The sequence below is a fragment of the Balaenoptera musculus genome, chromosome 7 (genome assembly GCF_009873245.2).
Source record: "Balaenoptera musculus isolate JJ_BM4_2016_0621 chromosome 7, mBalMus1.pri.v3, whole genome shotgun sequence".
Classification (NCBI taxonomy): domain Eukaryota; kingdom Metazoa; phylum Chordata; class Mammalia; order Artiodactyla; family Balaenopteridae; genus Balaenoptera; species Balaenoptera musculus.
Genome location: NC_045791.1, coordinates 79480941 through 79498086, shown reverse-complemented (window position 1 = coordinate 79498086; position 17146 = coordinate 79480941). Strand labels below are relative to the sequence as shown.

At 42.9% G+C, this 17146-nt stretch overlaps 1 protein-coding gene across 1 annotated transcript in view; it reads right to left on the bottom strand.

The window, feature by feature from the left end:
* The window catches only part of CDK15 (cyclin dependent kinase 15), a 101121-nt gene that overhangs the window by 21245 nt on the left and 62730 nt on the right, over positions 1-17146 (bottom strand). The window contains exon 11 of the mRNA XM_036858192.1: positions 14464-14527. Within this exon, the coding sequence (XP_036714087.1) occupies positions 14464-14527 (64 nt within the window). The remainder of the gene's footprint in view (positions 1-14463; positions 14528-17146) is intronic.

Sequence of the window (17146 nt, the reverse complement as noted above, 5' to 3'; positions counted from 1 at the left end):
CACAATTACTGAGCCTGCGCGTCTGGAGCCTGTGCTCCGCAACAAGAGAGGCCGCGATGGTGAGAGGCCCGCGCACCGCGATGAAGAGTGGTCCCCACTTGCCGCAACTAGAGAAAGCCCTCGCACAGAAACGAAGACTCAACACAGTCATAAATAAATAAATAAATAAATAAATAAATAAATAAATAAATAAAAGAACGTGAATTTCTTAAAAAAAAAAAAAGAGAATTTCTTATTCATTCAAGAAATACTAATTAAATGCTTACTCTATGTAAGGGTGCTAAAAGGGGCTGCAAGGATGTAAGCTTATGCTGCTTATCAAATCCTTCTATTTCCGACTCCAAATTCAGAAAAGAGTATTTCAACTCTCATATAAAAGGATGTTTTTGCTTTATATTTTCCTTGGGCCTGAAATGTAATTCTCTTGGTATTAAAAGCTCTCTTCTTCCAGCTCCTATAGGAATGGAAAACAGCAAGACTGTTTATCCAACAAAGAATTTAATCATAGTTGGGCAAAAAATGGTTTTGATAATACTGACCTATTCATGTCTGTATGTGTATAGAAAAAGCCCTGGAAGACCACTCACCTGATCGTGATAATTGATAATGGTCACTAGGGCTTACCCTTCTCACTTCTATGCTAATTTTCTTAAATTTATTTTTTTTTAAATAAAAAGCACATATTACTGTGTAACTTCAAAAATATGTTCAATTAAAGATGGACATTATGGTGTTAAGAGTTGTAGAATGAAAGCTGTGATCAAAGAACATGATTTAAGCTGAGTTTTCAAGGTCAGATGCAATCAAATGTGAACTACTCTGCTGGCGGTTTTTAAAAAAAATAAATTTATTTATTTATTTATTTTTGGCTGTGTTGGGTCTTCGTTGCTGCGCGGGGGCCTTCTCTAGTTGATGCGAGCGGGGGCTACTCTTCGTCCGAGCCAGGGCTTCTCATTGTGGTGGCTTCTCTTGTTGGGGAGCACGGGCTCTAGGCGCGCGGGCCTCAGTAGTTGTGGCTTGTGGGCTCTAGAGCGCAGGCTCAGTAGTTGTGGCACAGGGGCTTAGTTGCTCCGCGGCATGTGGGATCTTCCTGGACTAGGGCTTGAACCCGTGTCCCCTGCATTGGCAGGCAGATTCTTAACCACTGCGCCACCAGGAAAGCCCTCTGCTGGCGTTTTATAGTCCCAGGAGGGCACTAAGGGAAGCACTTGCCTATACCGGTTATTTAGTCTCTCTTCAGGTGATTGTGCCTAAATTCAAATAACCAGTAAAGATAAGAATACCTGGCATTTGTTCAGAATGTTTATTTCCAGACCACTTTCTGCTGCCTACTGGCAGTTTTCCCTGGCTAAACAAAATTAAAATATTTCCTCATTCAGTCATATCCCAATTTCCAATTGATATAGTGAAATCCATTTCAATGCTCTCCCATGTTTTATTTTTATGTGCTGTGGGTTTTGGCCTTTAGTTTTAATACAATTGCTAGCTTTAGTGTTGTTCTTGTGGAACATGGGTTTGGAATTAGCTGAATTAGGGTTTGAACACTGAACCCAGGGTTTGAAACCACTGCTTCAAGTTCACTGTGACCTTAAACAAGATACTTTCGCCCTGGCCAGCCTGTTTCCATAACTCAAGTTGGAGGTCATAGTCGCCTCACAAGGACTAAGTGATTTGTTGAATTTGCTGATGCAGTGAGATAACGAATGTAACGTGCTGGCCTCAGAGCATTAAACAAAATAAATCCTATTACCTTCTCCTTCTTTCTCTTCCTTTGAAAAGTGATGGGCAATGCAAACTATGTGTAGTTGGGACCTGGACTTGGGTTTTGAATACACACTATGCCACTTAACCAGCTGTATGACTTGAGGGTGTTACTTAACCTCATCGGGCCTCAGTTTTCCCATCTGCAGGAGCGAGATAATTATAGCTCCTACTGCACAGGGTTGTTGTGAGAATTAGAGCAGTGAGTGAAGTATAAGTATTTCCTCATCCTTTGCCTTTTTTCTTTCTGCCTCTTTCTCTTGTTTGATGTACCATGTATTTCTCCTCTCAGGTTTCAATAAGGTTTCTGCCTTATTGTTCTCCTTGGAAACCCATAATCTGCTGTTTCATTCTACTGAAATTCTAACGTGTTCCAAGCTTGAGTTCTTAACAAGCCTAGTTTAATTTCTTTTGAGTTTTCAGTGTAGGCCAGAGGAGTGTGCCTTAGCTCTGTGGTGTGGTAACATGAGCACAAGCCCAGGTGTAAATCTCCTTTCTGCCACTTATGAGCTCTGGGCTTTGGGGGAAATTACTTCACCTCTCTGGTTAAGTAACTCAGAAGTTTCTCAATCTGTAAAGTGGGAACGCTTTTCCAGTTGCCTGGGAGGATTAGATAAGATTAAGCACTTGGCCTGTAGTAGGGGCTCAATCAATGTTCGTCTTATTCCTTTTTCTTTTTCTACTTCTTGTTTCTACCCCTTATTTTGGAGAAGCAACCTGGCCTCACACAAGTGGTCCTCAAGCCAAGCAGTACACTAGCCTCACCTGGGAGAGTTTTTGAACCAAAAGGAGGCGCTGGCTCCACCCCACAGAGTCTGATTCAACGAGCCTGGGGAGGGCGCAGCACTGGTCGGTTGTTGTGTTGTTGTTATTATGTTTAATGGTCTCCAGATGTTTCTAGAGTGGCACTAAATGAGGCAGAGGACACTGGTCTATCAAGGAGGGCAGGGTCGACCACTCACCAGCGACTCCCACGCACTTCTCTGGGGCTCATTTCCTCAAGTAGGCTTGTGAAAATTCAGTTAATCAATGTACGTAAAAATTGCAGAACGCCGTGTCTGACGCATACTTCACATGTTTTTCAAGGATGTGAAAGAGGAAGCATGATGAAGGAAAAAAATCAGTCCTCGTAAATTCTACCAGTAGAGGATGACTTGTAAGAGTTGGCCCCAGGAGGCAATGTGACAACATTGAATTTGAGGTTCCATGTCTTGCGTAGACTGTGCCTGACTCTCTTCCCACATCTATTTTGTAGCTACGTTAGCCCAGATAGAGGATTGAGGTGTCCAGGGTCAGCCAGGTTGCTGGTTATGAAGCAGAGCCAAAGCCCAGTGCCCATTTGTGGCCAGCCCTCTGCCCTTATGCAGATAACCTGATGCTGGGTGACCTTGCCTCGTTCCATTGATTTTTCCCAGTAGTTAAACCGCAAGCGATCAATGAGAGAATGATCCACAAACAGGCATTTTACCCAGCGCCATTTCAAGAGAAGTCTGTTTCTCTGGCTTCAGTAGCCTCTCAAATCGTAGGTCTGTAGGTAGCTTATTTCCCTTCTCCTTCCAAAGATGATGGTTAATCATTAGACCAGATTCCTCTCCATCTCCTCCTTCTGCAGTTCTCTTTAAAGGAGTTCCCGTTTGAGTTCAGTTGGAATTTGAGGCAGGAAGAGCAAAGTAAACTTTGCTTTTGTAAAAGCCAAGTTTAAAAGCTGAACATTTTTTTTTTTTTCTTTTTTTTTTTTTTTTAGACTTTTTTTTTTTTTTTCTTTAATGAGCTTGTCTTTTTATTTTTTAAATTTTTTTTTTTTTTTTTTTTTTTTATAGCTACTTTTATTTTTATTTATTTATTTATTTTTGGCTGTGCTGGGTCTTCGGTTCGTGCGAGGGCTTTCTCTAGTTGCGGCAAGTGGGGGCCACTCTTCATCGCGGTGCGGGGACCGCTCTTCATCGCGGTGCGCGGGCCTTTCACCATCGCGGCCCCTCCTGTTGCGGGGCACAGGCTCCAGACGCGCAGGCTCAGTAACTGTGGCTCACGGGCCTAGCCGCTCCGCGGCATGCGGGATCCTCCCAGACCAGGGCTCGAACCCGCGTCCCCTGCATTAGCAGGCAGACTCTCAACCACTGCGCCACCAGGGAAGCCCCATTTTTTTTTTTTTTAATTTATTTATTTATGGCTGTGTTGGGTCTTCGTTTCTGTGCGAGGGCTCTCTCTAGTTGCGGCAAGCGGGGGGCCACTCTTCATCGCGGTGCGCGGGCCTCACACTATCGCGGCCTCTCTTGTTGCGGAGCACAGGCTCCAGACGCGCAGGCTCAGTAATTGTGGCTCACGGGCCCAGTTGCTCCGCGGCATGTGGAATCCTCCCAGACCAGGGCTCGAACCCGTGTCCCCTGCATTGGCAGGCAGACTCTCAACCACTGCGCCACCAGGGAAGCCCAAAAGCTGAACATTTTAATTTCCCAACTGAACAGCGTAAAAGTAAAATGAGGGCCAAACTGTTGCTACCATAGTAAAATAATGCATTTTTTCATAAACCTTTAAGAAAGCTCATTTCACAACCGATTCAAGTCAATAGAGATTTGTTGGTTGGTTGATAAAATATCACCAGGACCATTTTGAGCCTTAGCTCAAAGTGAAACATTTTCTAGTTACTATAGTCTTTACCACAATCACCCTAAGGTTATCTTATAGTGCGGTCTACTGAACTACACCTCTGGAATTTCCCGAACACAATGCATTCTTGAGATACCATATATTTAGATAGTCGATAATGCTGTTAGCCTTACTGCGCTATCTCAAGCAGGAACTTTAAAGCGGCTTTGCAAAAATCTGTAGCTCTTCTACCTCACCCTCAGCCTCACCCCAGATATACACACTCAAGCCCTCACAGCTGCTCGCCTCCCTCTTCCTCAGGTAGCTGGCTTAGTCTTTTGCTCAAGGAGTCTGAACTTGGCATTCCTGTTTGAGTGTCATCGGGACACCAAAAGCCAGTGCTCTCACGGAGGGCGCTCCTTGGCATTTGAGCCTGGCACTTCAACTCTCATTGGGGGCTTATCACTTTTCTAACCCTGCATCAAAACTTCTTGTGGATTCTAAGAAAATATCTATCCTCGGAAGCCTGTTCCTAAGGTAATGGTCTCTGTAGAGGAAGAGGAAGCCAGGCCTGGCTCCTGGTGCGTGGATGGAGAAGGTGGAGGTGATGGGCACAGTCAGGAGTCTCCCCTCTCCCGGGGGCAGTGTTTAATGTCTGTCCACCCCGACAGACGATGTTTGAGCTATAGCCTGATCATACCATTCGGTGTTTATGGTATTTAACGACGCATCATTTGACAACATTTATCACTCCCCTGTAGCCTCTACAAATGTTTAAGGGCCACACGTGCAGGTGTTGTGCTCAGCACTGGAAATGCACAGACATGGTACTTGGTGCTCCCCCCAAGTTTACAGCCATATGTTTTCCATGGGATGATGATGACGACGATGATGGTAATTATCATCATCTTTTGGTCTTTTCCAGCCTCTCTGACTCTTCCTTCTCAGCTTCCAAAGAACCCTTTCCCTCTACTGGATCCTTCAGCACTGGTCCCCCTGGGTGCCATCATAGTCTTCTTTCTCCACACGGTCTCCCTTGTGTGATTGAACTCACACCTGGAGCTTTAAATACCACTTTAAGCAGATGACTTCCAATGTTGTATTTCAAGATTAGACCCCTATAATCACAGGCTTGTATTTCTTTTCTTGTTTTTGCTGCACTGCATAGCTTGTGGGATCTTAGTTCCCTGACCAGGGATTGGACCCAGGCCCTCGGCAGTGAGCGAGCAGAGTCCTAACCACTGGACTGCCAGGGAATTCCCCACAGGCTTGTATTTCTAGTTGCTTTTTAGATATCTCCATTTGGTGGTCTCACAGATATATTCATCTTGAAATGTTCAAACCTTATACTCATTACATTCCCCACAAATCTGTTCCTTCCCCCTTTTATTTCCTGTGCCAGTAAATGGTACTATCATTCTCTCACCCACTGGGTTTAGGTTTCTCCTTCACAAGTCAAATCCAATCAGTTACAACCTCCCCTTGACTCTACCTCCTTCATGCTTTTTAGATTTGCCCCAACATTCTTCATCCATTGCTACTGTTCTAGTTGACACTTCTTATTTGTCTTCTAGAATCTAGAGCATTGCCACACTGACTACCACCAATTTAATTCTACATATGGTCTTCCAAGCAATTTTTTCTAAAATTTAAATCCTGCCATATCACTTCCCTGCTAACAATCATCCGATGCCTTCTCTTTGCTTATTAGTCGAGTCCAAATCCTTGGGATGATTACAAATCACTTTCCAATCTGTTCCCCAACTGTCCTTCCAGGTTAATCTCCGACAATGGTCTGCCACAAAGCCAACATTCTAGCTTCCCTGAGCTATTCACCTGCTTGTATATTACCAGGTACACCCGCTGTCCTACTCCTCTGTGTCAAGTTCCTTTGTCTGGAATGTCCTTCCCCCTCTTGCTCACCTGGAGACAGCCCACTTCATCATGCCTGAAACCCAGCTCATGTCTCTTTCTCCCAAACAGTCCCTAAATTCCCCAGACAAACCAAGGCCTTTTTCCAAGTGTTCCTAGAGGTCCCTAGGGGATCCTGCTATAATAATACTTTCCACACTGTAGTATTTATTTGTTTCTCCCTCTAGATTGTATGCCTTGAAGGCAGGTATCAATGTATTATTTATTTTTGAATCTTAGTCTCAGCACCTAGCAGTCAACAAATATGTGTTGCATGAATGAAAAATTGATGCTTAGGTGAAAAATTTTCAATGAAATTTACTAAACCTTATTCTTAAGAGGTAAAAGTGACTCAAGAGAGACCGCTTGTGATTCCCACCCTGTATCTTACGGGGATCGATGATGCCAGGCACAGGCCACGAAGGTGTGGAAGAAGTTTCTGATTTGAACCAGATCCATGATGTTTGCGACCTTAAGGCCTTTTTCCTGAACTGGGAAGAAACATGGCAGGGTTTACTTGAAAAAAATTTCTTTTTTTTTTTTTTTTTTTAATTTTTTTTTTTTATTTTTATTTATTTATGGCTGTGTTGGGGCCCAGCTGCTCCGCGGCATGTGGGATCCTCCCAAACCAGGGCTCAAACCCGTGTGCCCTGCATTGGCAGGCAGATTCTCAACCACTGTGCCACCAGGGAAGCCCGAAAAAAATTTCTTTTAACCTGCTTTCCTTCATTTGTAATTTTTCCTAATCTTAACTACTTTAAGATTATCCAGTCCCCCTCAGTAAAAACTGATAACTGCCACCAAATAAATTAAAGATGAGAAAACTAAAAATAAATGTAGAAACTATGAATGAAGATCAAAGTGGGCCATGTATCTAAATGAATTTCACTGCTTGATTTGGGGGATGGGTTAATAAAGATGTTAATAGTAACTCCCAGGAGCTGTTGCCGTGCTCCAGAAGTGGGACGGCAATGCACCTGATGGTGGTTCATAGATTCGGTGAACATCTTGACTTCATTACCTGAAGCAGGCGGGGTTGCCTGCTGGAGTCCCAGGGTGGGAGCTCCACTCACATTACACTTCAGAAACATGTCACCAAGCTCACAGATTCTAAAAGCAAGTCTGGGTTAAAGGACATAATCATTTGGGAATGAACTTGGAAAAGTGTTATTGGCTGATGCCAGCCTAGGGCATTGTTTTATTACCAAATTATATTTGCCCTTGGAAGGTACTGTGGAATTACCTATGAGCACCAACTTGGAGTTCAACAGGCTGGGTATTCTGGGTCACCGCCTTCCTGGCCAGGTGACCCTGGGCAAGACACATACCTCCCCAAGCCTTAGCTCTCTCGTCTATAAAGTAGGAATGATAACGTTGCCCCTGTTGGATAGAGCTGTTGTGAATCCAAGTAGTATGATGTATGAAAAGTGCCTAATTCATAGTTAGTGCTCAATAAACGACCGTTATTTTACCCAGCAATAAGGTGAATAATAACTTACATGTACTTTCTTGGCAAAGCAGGCAGAACAAGGATTATTAGTCCAGAAGGTGCTAGAACCTGGAACTAGAACCCAGGTGGCCGTTGATTTCATCTAACAAATATCTATTTACTATTATGTGCCAGTTATGGGGGCAGGTGTAAAATACTAGAAACACTGGAAGTGGTCAGGTTTGCTTTGTAGAAAACCTCAGCACTCTTTCCACTGTACCATGCTTTGGGTGAAACCAACAATGACAACATGAATACTGTCTGTGATTTAGTGGCCCTTACTGGACACCATTATGTAGATAATAAGGGTTCTCCCGGGGAAGAGCCCTGTGGCCACAGCGTGGGCAGGCATCTCACAGCAGTTTAGGATGGGCAGCAGAAAGGAGCCTTCACCAGAAGGGACAGCTTTAACAGGCTCTCAAACTGACTCAGGTAGGTGTTTGAAAACTGCAGATCAGCTCTTAGGGTATGTGAATTCAGGCAGTGTTTAGGCCCAAGCAAGGAAAAACCAAAGTCAGTTCTGGCCTAGGAGGTGTGCCTGACATCTATAAGGAAGCCAAGAATTCTAAGGGAGCTAAACAGAAAGAAACAGACATTGCATCAGCTCTCACACAACTACCATTGAGTCTGAACCCTGGTGAGTCACTGAGCAGCTGAATGAACTTCCACCCTGCATAAAAAAAAAAGGATGGGAACTAACTTTTATTGGGCATTGCCTAAAAGTTAGGCACTGTGGATGTTAACTATCGTTTTATAATATATACATATATCAAATCATTATGTTGTCTGCAAAATGAGACAGAGGGACATAACATGGTTAACAGAAAGAGAACAAGGTTTGCTGTAGACTGACCCATCTCCAACCTAGGAAATGCCTCTGTGCGGAACTGGGAGAAAGCCTCTGTTTCCTCAGGTGTAAAACTGTGCTACTACAACCAGCATGGACCCTAGCAGACAGTATAAGGATTAGCTATGTATGTCCTGTGCCTGGCACACAGGGGACACTTTTTAAATGATAGGATTGCTCCCATTTTGCAGATTAGGGAGCTGGGAAAGAAATAACTTCCTCAAGTACCCCCAGAGAGTACAAGGTGGAGTGTGGATCTGCAGCTCCATGAATTGATGCCAATAATTAAAACCTCTCTTATCAGTATCCTTTCCCTTAGTTCAGCCCACTGAGTAACTCACTTGGCTAATAGCTCATTCTATTGAGTGGATGCTTAGATTGTGTTCACAGCAGGCACACAAAGACACACTCAGAACTCTTTGAGCCCAAAGCGTGGTAGCTCTATGTAATCCCAACATAGACAAGGATCATTTTAGATTTTTAATTATCATCTGTCCTATAATGATGACAGATGAAGCGAAGCTCTCACACTGGATTTCAGGTCAAAATAAAACGTTCCCAGGGTAAGGCTAGATTGCTGTATTGTGAGCCTGTATGATGCCAGTATTCCGCCCCCATTATTTCTTGCTTCCACCTGGTGGTCAAAAGTTGAAAAAGCAGGCGTACTGAAAATAACTAGGTGTCAGCAGGATCCATTTGCCTATCGTTTATAGGACATCTGAATCTCGGTCGCTGCAGGGCTTTTAGTACTGCTTTCCTGCCTTTTGATTTCTACCAAGTTCCTCCAGTGGAAAATCTTTCCATGTGCAGTGTTCTGTCCTGGGGCTGAAAGGACCAGGATAATCCCGGATGCTTCCCTGCAGCTGAGCTCATGTCACACATCAGGCATGATTTTCAGCAGATATTTCTTTAAAAGTTTGAAGGCCTCGGTGGACTCTATTCCCTTCTCAACGGGAACAGGCATCAAAGAGACGGGAATAAAATGCTTTGCACTCACATCAGGAACTAATTGCCAATTTGGCAAATGCATTGACTAATGTCATGCACTGTTATTTCTAAATCCTCTCCTGTCCTTGACCCCCAGTATCTAGATGTAAACTTGGGACCATTAGTGGAGAAGGATAAAGTCTTCTGGTGCCTCAAATGGAATTGAGAGGGATTTAAACTAGGCGCTTTTGAGTGTGGTGAAATGAACCCAGCAGTACATTAATGCTAGGATTTGAGCTCACACAGCATGAGTGCTTTCAAAAACCGTGTTTAAGGAAGCAAACAGAGCCACGACAGACCCTTTCAGTGGAGCAAAAGGAGTTGGATGAAACAATCAATGACACATTAAAAAACCACAACTGGGCTGCAATCATGTGGGCAGAAAAAAAAGTTTTTCTTTATCACAGGATCTTTACATCTAATGAGATGGTGCCTGGACAACCTCCAGAGGGGTAAGGCCTCTGTTTACTTTAGCTGAGAAATGTCTAAATATTTAGTTGGTTCTCTTAAAAGCCTTACACCGGTCTGTAGCAAACTGGTCTTTAAGGTATGATCTTATGGGGTCTATATTGCCATTGGGAGAGCTATTTAAAGGGAATTTGGAAAAGTCAGAAGATATTACCACTGAAGGTGCAAATGTTAACTTTTTTTTTCCCCCTCTCAAAATTAACTCTTTTTAATGTCCTCCAAATATTTAGTTTAGGACCAATACCTTGCCAGTCAATACTTTCTCTTAATTCATCCTAAATGGTTCTCTACTTCTTACATACACTTTATTCTTATTGGTTCCAGTTGGGCCCGAAGCGCTTGAGGCTAAAAAGGGGAGGGACTCCTGAGCGCATTTTCTTGGGAGCGGGAGGGGAAGCCAAGAGGGCTGAGAGAGCTTTGTAAAAATGTCTATGGGGTCCACCCTTTAAATTCACACTACTGTCATGTATCGGCAGATTTCAGTCAAGACCAATATCCAGTTTGCTGTAAGCTTCTGGGATCCTCTGTGTCACAGACACAGTGCACCCCAGATATGGCATCAGTTGGGGCTTTAACCTTTTTAGACTTTCCGATAGTAGAATCCCCTCCAGCATGCCTTCTTTATTATTGCTTCTTGTGGACTCTCACTAAGGATCACCGAACTGCTCCCCTCCCCCGCTGCAGGAGGCCAGCACAGACCCTGTTCCGCCAGTTTGATGAATGTGTCTTGGCTAATTGTGTGCAAGATGGCAGGCCTTTAGCAAGTGTGACCAGTTTATTGTTCAGCCAATCACAGGCGCCTCAGTTAGCATGTGAAAAGGGGGTGTGTTGCCGGGGAGGGTGAGTGTTCTGGCGGCTGAGTCAAAGGAGGAGCGTTTTGGGGGGTCACAGAGCAACACCCACTTCTTTGAGGGGATGTTACTATGCTCTACTAAACCTGTAAACCTCTTACTCAAAGCACTTTTTTTCTCTTCCCTGTTTTTTCAAGGAGATCTTTTTTTCCCATGGTGCAAGCAAGGCAAGACACTGGCTACTCTACAGATGGAGCTCACGTTCCAGGGTTTTTAATATTTCACTTTTATATTTCTGTTAGAGAATGATCCTGCTGAGACTGTGGGAGTCCGTGCTCGTCAGAACCCCCTCACTGACACTTGGATATATTGCTCTGAAAGCTATCCCAGGAGAAAAGATTAAACAAAAAAAAGCCTACTTTTCAAAGCCTACTTCTCAATCTGCCCACATCAAAATAAGACAACTGGCCCTTTGAAGTGGAAGACACAAGAGTTCTCAGCCAGCTTGCTTAAAGCAGGGGGTGGGGCTGGGGGAGATAAGGAAGGAAGGAAGGAAGGAAGGAAGGAAAGAAAGAAAGAAAGAAAGAAAGAAAGAAAGAAAGAAAGAAAGAAAGAAAGAAAGAAAGAAAGAAAGAAAGAAAGAAAGAAAGAAAGAAAGGAAGGAAGAAAGAAGGAAGGAAGGAAGGCAGGAAGGAAGGAAGGAAGGAAGGAAGGAAGGAAAGAAAGAAAGACCAGTGTCTAAAATTATATACCTTTCTTCCTTCACCCAGATTTAATCAGGCACAAGAGTCTGAATTGATGGCGAGAAAATTTACAGCCCTGCTCATCAGCGCCCCAAGAAAACAGGTAACTGGACAGAGGAACCTGTCCAGCGGGGTCAGCACCAGGTGTTTTTTTAAAACCTGTACAAACAGAAACTGTGTTGTTCATACATAGTCGAGACAAGACCTGGTAAGGGCAGCGTGGGCACAGATGGCCACTGGATGGTTCCCTAAGTTCTGAGCTCTCCAGCTCCCTCAAAGTTGTTGTGCAGCTGAATTCAAAGTTTGGGGGCTCTAAGAGTGAAAAGGAGAGGAATGAAAATCTCATCAAGAATGGCGTTAACAGTTCTCCTCTGTGACATTTTACTGGCTCCCGTCCCCTCTTCTGGTCCCTTAATCACTGGAGCTCAAGTCCCTGGAAGAAACAGCAATAGCTCAGGGATGGGGGTGGGTGGGAGGCGGCTCGAAGGGACTTCTTAATTCATATAAGGGGATGTTCCTGGAACACGGATGTGGGTGGCTGTTTTAAAACATAGTCCTTGCGATTGAGTTATCAATAGTACTGACCCCATGCCCAAGATATGCTGGACTTTTTTTTTTTTTTTTTTAAAGTATTTGTTTATTTATTTATTTATGGCTGTGTTGGGTCTTCGTTTCTGTGCGAGGGCTTTCTCTAGTTGTGGCAAGCGGGGACCACTCTTCATCGCGGTGCGCTGGCCTCTCACTATCGTGGCCTCTCTTGTTGCGGAGCACAGGCTCCAGACGCGCAGGCTCAGTAATTGTGGCTCACGGGCCCAGCCGCTCCGCGGCACGTGGGATCTTCCCAGACCAGGGCTCGAACCCGTGTCCCCTGCATTGGCAGGCAGACTCTCAACCACTGCGCCACCAGGGAAGCCCGATGTGCTGGACTTTTAAGATTTACAAGTAAAAGTTGAGACATCTTGGCTGTGACTAAGGTTACAACGCCCTTCCCTTCGTAAGCCTAGCCTGGCCCACAGCTATACACTGCCCAAGCTGGTGGAAGTGGGGCTCACAAATGAGCACACCCCCCCCCCATAAGGAGAGCTGGTGAAAGAGTGTGGATGAATGAATACAAACCCAACCTCTTAGAGATCCATGAATGTGCTGAATTCATCTATGCAGACCCAGCACATTACACAGTGCCTGGCAGATAGTAGGTGCTCAGAAATTTTTGACTTATTTGAATTAAATTGAATCCTTACTAGAAAAACAATGCAAAGTATGAACCCTATTGATGTTGGGGCTGGAGAATTCTCTTCATAAATAAAAAATTGCATATTACTTTGAAATGACAGCAAAATAAAAAATGCAACATATTTCTCGATGTTTTATTGGAACCCAGTTATCTTATTTAGTACAGAATCTGGCAGGGAAGCATTTTGGACAAGTTTCTATCATTATTGTTCTCATCAAGGATCACTGTTTATTGCCTGAATCAACCTGAAACCCAAACATTTCAAGTTTGGGGGAACAGCATATGCTCACCATGGCAGCTTTGTATTGAGATCATTCAAATTGTTTTCTACAACCCATCTGTGACCCTAAACTTCTGCTTGCATCCATGTTAGGAAGCTGAGGGGTCCCATTTCACTCAGAGAGTGAAAGGGAAAAGGCGTTATTCCAAGCCCTGCGGCGAGAGGGTGGCATTTTTCTCAAGTAGTAAACTCAAGCAAAATCATTAGAAATGATAAACTATTTGGAAATGATCCGAACACCATTTAGCAATGCATACAGGTCATTCACAAAGCAGCTGAAATGACTTTACAGTTGGTCTTTAGCTGGTGTAGGTTTCCCACAATCCTGGTCAGTTCAAGATGCCTGAACCCTATGTAGAGCTGTTTGAGCAAAACTATTAGATGCTGGAGAAAAAATTAAAAAATTCCCATCCTCCTATGTCTTTTGTTTTCCATTTAAATTGTCTTTGAAATCTCCTTACAATTTCTTGCTCTCATAAAACCCTTCCAGGATAACCTCATACCAAAGTTAGTAATGACAACAATTTGGGGAAATTCCATTTTTAGTTACGGGACAATGGAATAATATAGAGACTGGAAAATCACACTTGGGCCACATTCTCCCTAATTTGTACATATTTACCTCCCCTTTAATCCTTCCTGCAAGAGTCCAGCTCTAGTATGGCCATTACTTGCTTCTCAGCCTCTGATATGGTCCTTCATCTTACAGCTCATTGCTTGTCTCCTCTCTTCTGTCTCAACATCCTTAATGTGACAACTGGGTAATCTGACCTCTCTGGCATGTCCTTGGGACCATTCCTCAAAGACATCCCCCATGGCAACACTTCTACCCCCAGGAGCCAGTATTGGAGGACAAAATGTGTGACAGAAAATGACCAGGTGTTAGGTTTGGAGACAAGGGATGAACTCTGATACAACCTAGAGACATGTTACCTGGCCTGTCCTAGGCCCAGTGAGCCTCTACTTCCCCACTATTGTATTAGCTTTCTTTTTATACTTTATGCGATACAATAACCTAGCAAATAAACTCAATGATAGTCACTGGGCTCAAAAATGAGACCATCTTTTGAGTTGTCCTTTTAAGCCATTGGGTATTTGGAAATGGTTGTGGAATCCACAGTAACAGTCATTCCAGATTGTTATTCAGCTTGTTACTTGTGTTTTACAGAGTTGGAGAACTGATCTAACCTCAACTACTATTTCAATGATGTCCTCCTCGTAAAAAGATTAGTCAGGGAATATGAGTCTAAAAATCTGTCTAGAGCTATCTACACTGTTAACAATTAAAGAAGGACACCCTGTTTGTGTGGCCAGTGCTCTCACACTGCTAATTCTCAGAGCTTTCAGAAGCTCAAGTCAATGTTACCTGGATTGTAGTTAGGTAGCTTGGAAACTCCAGGCCAGTTATCCTCCGTAGGGACTCCCAGCACCTATAGAAAGCCAAAGAAAGACAAAGAAAGATGAGGGGGAGATGAGGTAGATGGAGCAGGTATGGAGACATGAAGGACACATCAGGGAGGAAGAGGGAAGAAATGAATGTATGTCACATTATGCCAGCTGATGTGTAAATGAAAGAAACTTCAGTGTTTCCAACATTTGCAATTTCATGGGCAAAACTGCAGTGTATTTCTACGGTCCTATGTGTCAACATGACTGGGCTAAAGGATGCCTGAGATAGGCGGTAAAACATTATGTCTGGGGTGTCTGTGAGGGTGTTTCTGGAAGAGATTAGTATTTGAATCAGTAGACTGAATAAAGAGATTGGCCCTCACCAATCTGGGTGGCATCATCCAATTGGTAGAGGACCTGAATAGAACAAAAAGGTGGAGGAAGGGCAAATTTTCTCTCTTTCTTCTTGAGCTGGGACATCGTCTTCTCCTCCCTTTGGACATTGGAGCTCCTAGTTCTCTGGCCTTCAGATTCTGGGACTTAAACCAGTGGTCCCCTTAGACTGAATTATACCACCAGCTTTCCTGGTTCTCCAGTTTGCAGAGGACATATCTCAGCCTCCATGAAATCACATGAGCCAATTCCCATAATAAATCACAAGAGATATACACACACACACACACACACACACACACACACAAATACATACATATCTCCTATTGGTTCTGTTTCTCTGGAGAACTCTGACTAATACAGATCATATAACCTTGCTTAAAGTCATATTCTCATCCCAAAATATCTACAGACATACCTCAGAGATATTATGGGTTTGGTACTACAATAAAGCTAATATTGTAGTAGAGTGAGTCACACAAATTTTTGGTTTCCTGGTGCATATAAAAGTTATGTTTACACTATACTATGGTCTATTGAGTGTGTAACAGAGCAATGCACATACCTTAATTTAAAAAAACAATGTACATACCTCAATTTAAAAATGTTTCCTCACTAAAAAGTGCTAACCATCATCTGACAGCGCAGGGTTGCCACAAACCTTCAATTTGTTAAAAAAAAAAAAAAAAAAAGCAATGTCTGCAAAGTGCTATAAAGTGAAGCACAATAAAATGAGGTATGTCTGCTGTACTGCATGATCACCATACATTAGGAAGCTGCACTGGGAGTTAGGAATATAAAAAGACAGGAGTGGTAAAGTGTCCCTTTGCCTTACATCAGATGACTGTATTTATATATATATGCCTCAACAGGAGACACTTGACAGTTTAAATTATGCCTCAGCATGGGCATTCAGCTGTTCCCCGATGTGCTCAAATTAAAAAGGATTCAGATTGCTGACCTTTAAGCGGTGGAATGTTGGCTAAAAATGATCCCAAACCTAACTCTAGTCTTTTCTACCAAATTCATCTCATCTGCTTGTTTTCCCTGTGGCCCAGCAGCTTGGAATATGGTATTTGGTTTTTAACTGGTGGATAGTAATATTAACAACATCACTTGAAAAAGAGCTCACTTGTGCTTTGGATTACCAAATTGAAGCTTTAGTTTTTAATTACTATGAAAAGTCTTTTGGAGTATAAAGACAAACACTTCAGATGTTAGATGGTGCTGTTACTGTGAGTTCCCTTGTAGGCAAAATCTTACCATTCTTTTAAGATAATCATAAAAGCCCAATGTCAGTTATATCTAGGAGCCAGAATAATATTGTTTTTGTGAAATATTAATAAAACACTAGTAGTTTTCATACACCACTACAATATAACTCTTCTTAGAAGCATATCTCAGTACAAGTCTTTATAGAAGCATCTCTCATAGAAAAAGCCTAGTGAATCCATTTGTAAAATGCTGGATACAGATGCTGGCCCAATTGTTATGGCAGGAAGTCAATTGCCCAACAATGGCTGATAATAATCAATGAGGAATCCAGAAGGCTCTTAATATTTACCAGCTTGCTGACTAGGACTCTAGCCGAGAAGTACACTTTGTGGTGTCTGTTAAGCTTGTCCTCAAACAAAAGACACTGAAGCGCCATTTTCCCTCACATAATAAAAAAATTAAGCCACCCAGTAGAAGCTTCTTTCTTTGATCTATTCCCTAAACAAACTGAAAAGCTACTGAGAGGATTACAGGCTTTTCCTAGCAGCCACCCTGAGCCGCAGGAAACACTAAGAATCCTGGAATCCATTTTGAAAAACCAACTGGACTAATTCTTCTTTTGTGGGAGAGGGCCAGAGGATGGGAAGCTAATTCTTCTTTGTTAACCTACCATCTTATGTATTTGCACAGATGTGCATGTAAACAAGTGGGTGGGATGATTCACATGTACCCCTACGTCTTCTGTTGCCTGGCAAAGCACAATGAAAGAAAGTAAAGATAATGAAGAGAAAGCAATAAAGGAAATAAATAACGACCATATCCATATTTTCACTAAGGTGAAAGTTACCAGAATTGTTGGCTACCTTGTATTATTGTGTAATTAAAGCCAGCAAAATGGGTACCAACAATTTTGGAATATTGTGCCAAAAGCTTTAAGCCTGAGATTTTAAAAGTTTAAACAAAAATTCAATATCCTTTATTTGGAAATTTGATGCTCAGTTTTTATTTGAAAGTTACTGAATTCATTTTCACTTGAGAAAATTACTAAATCT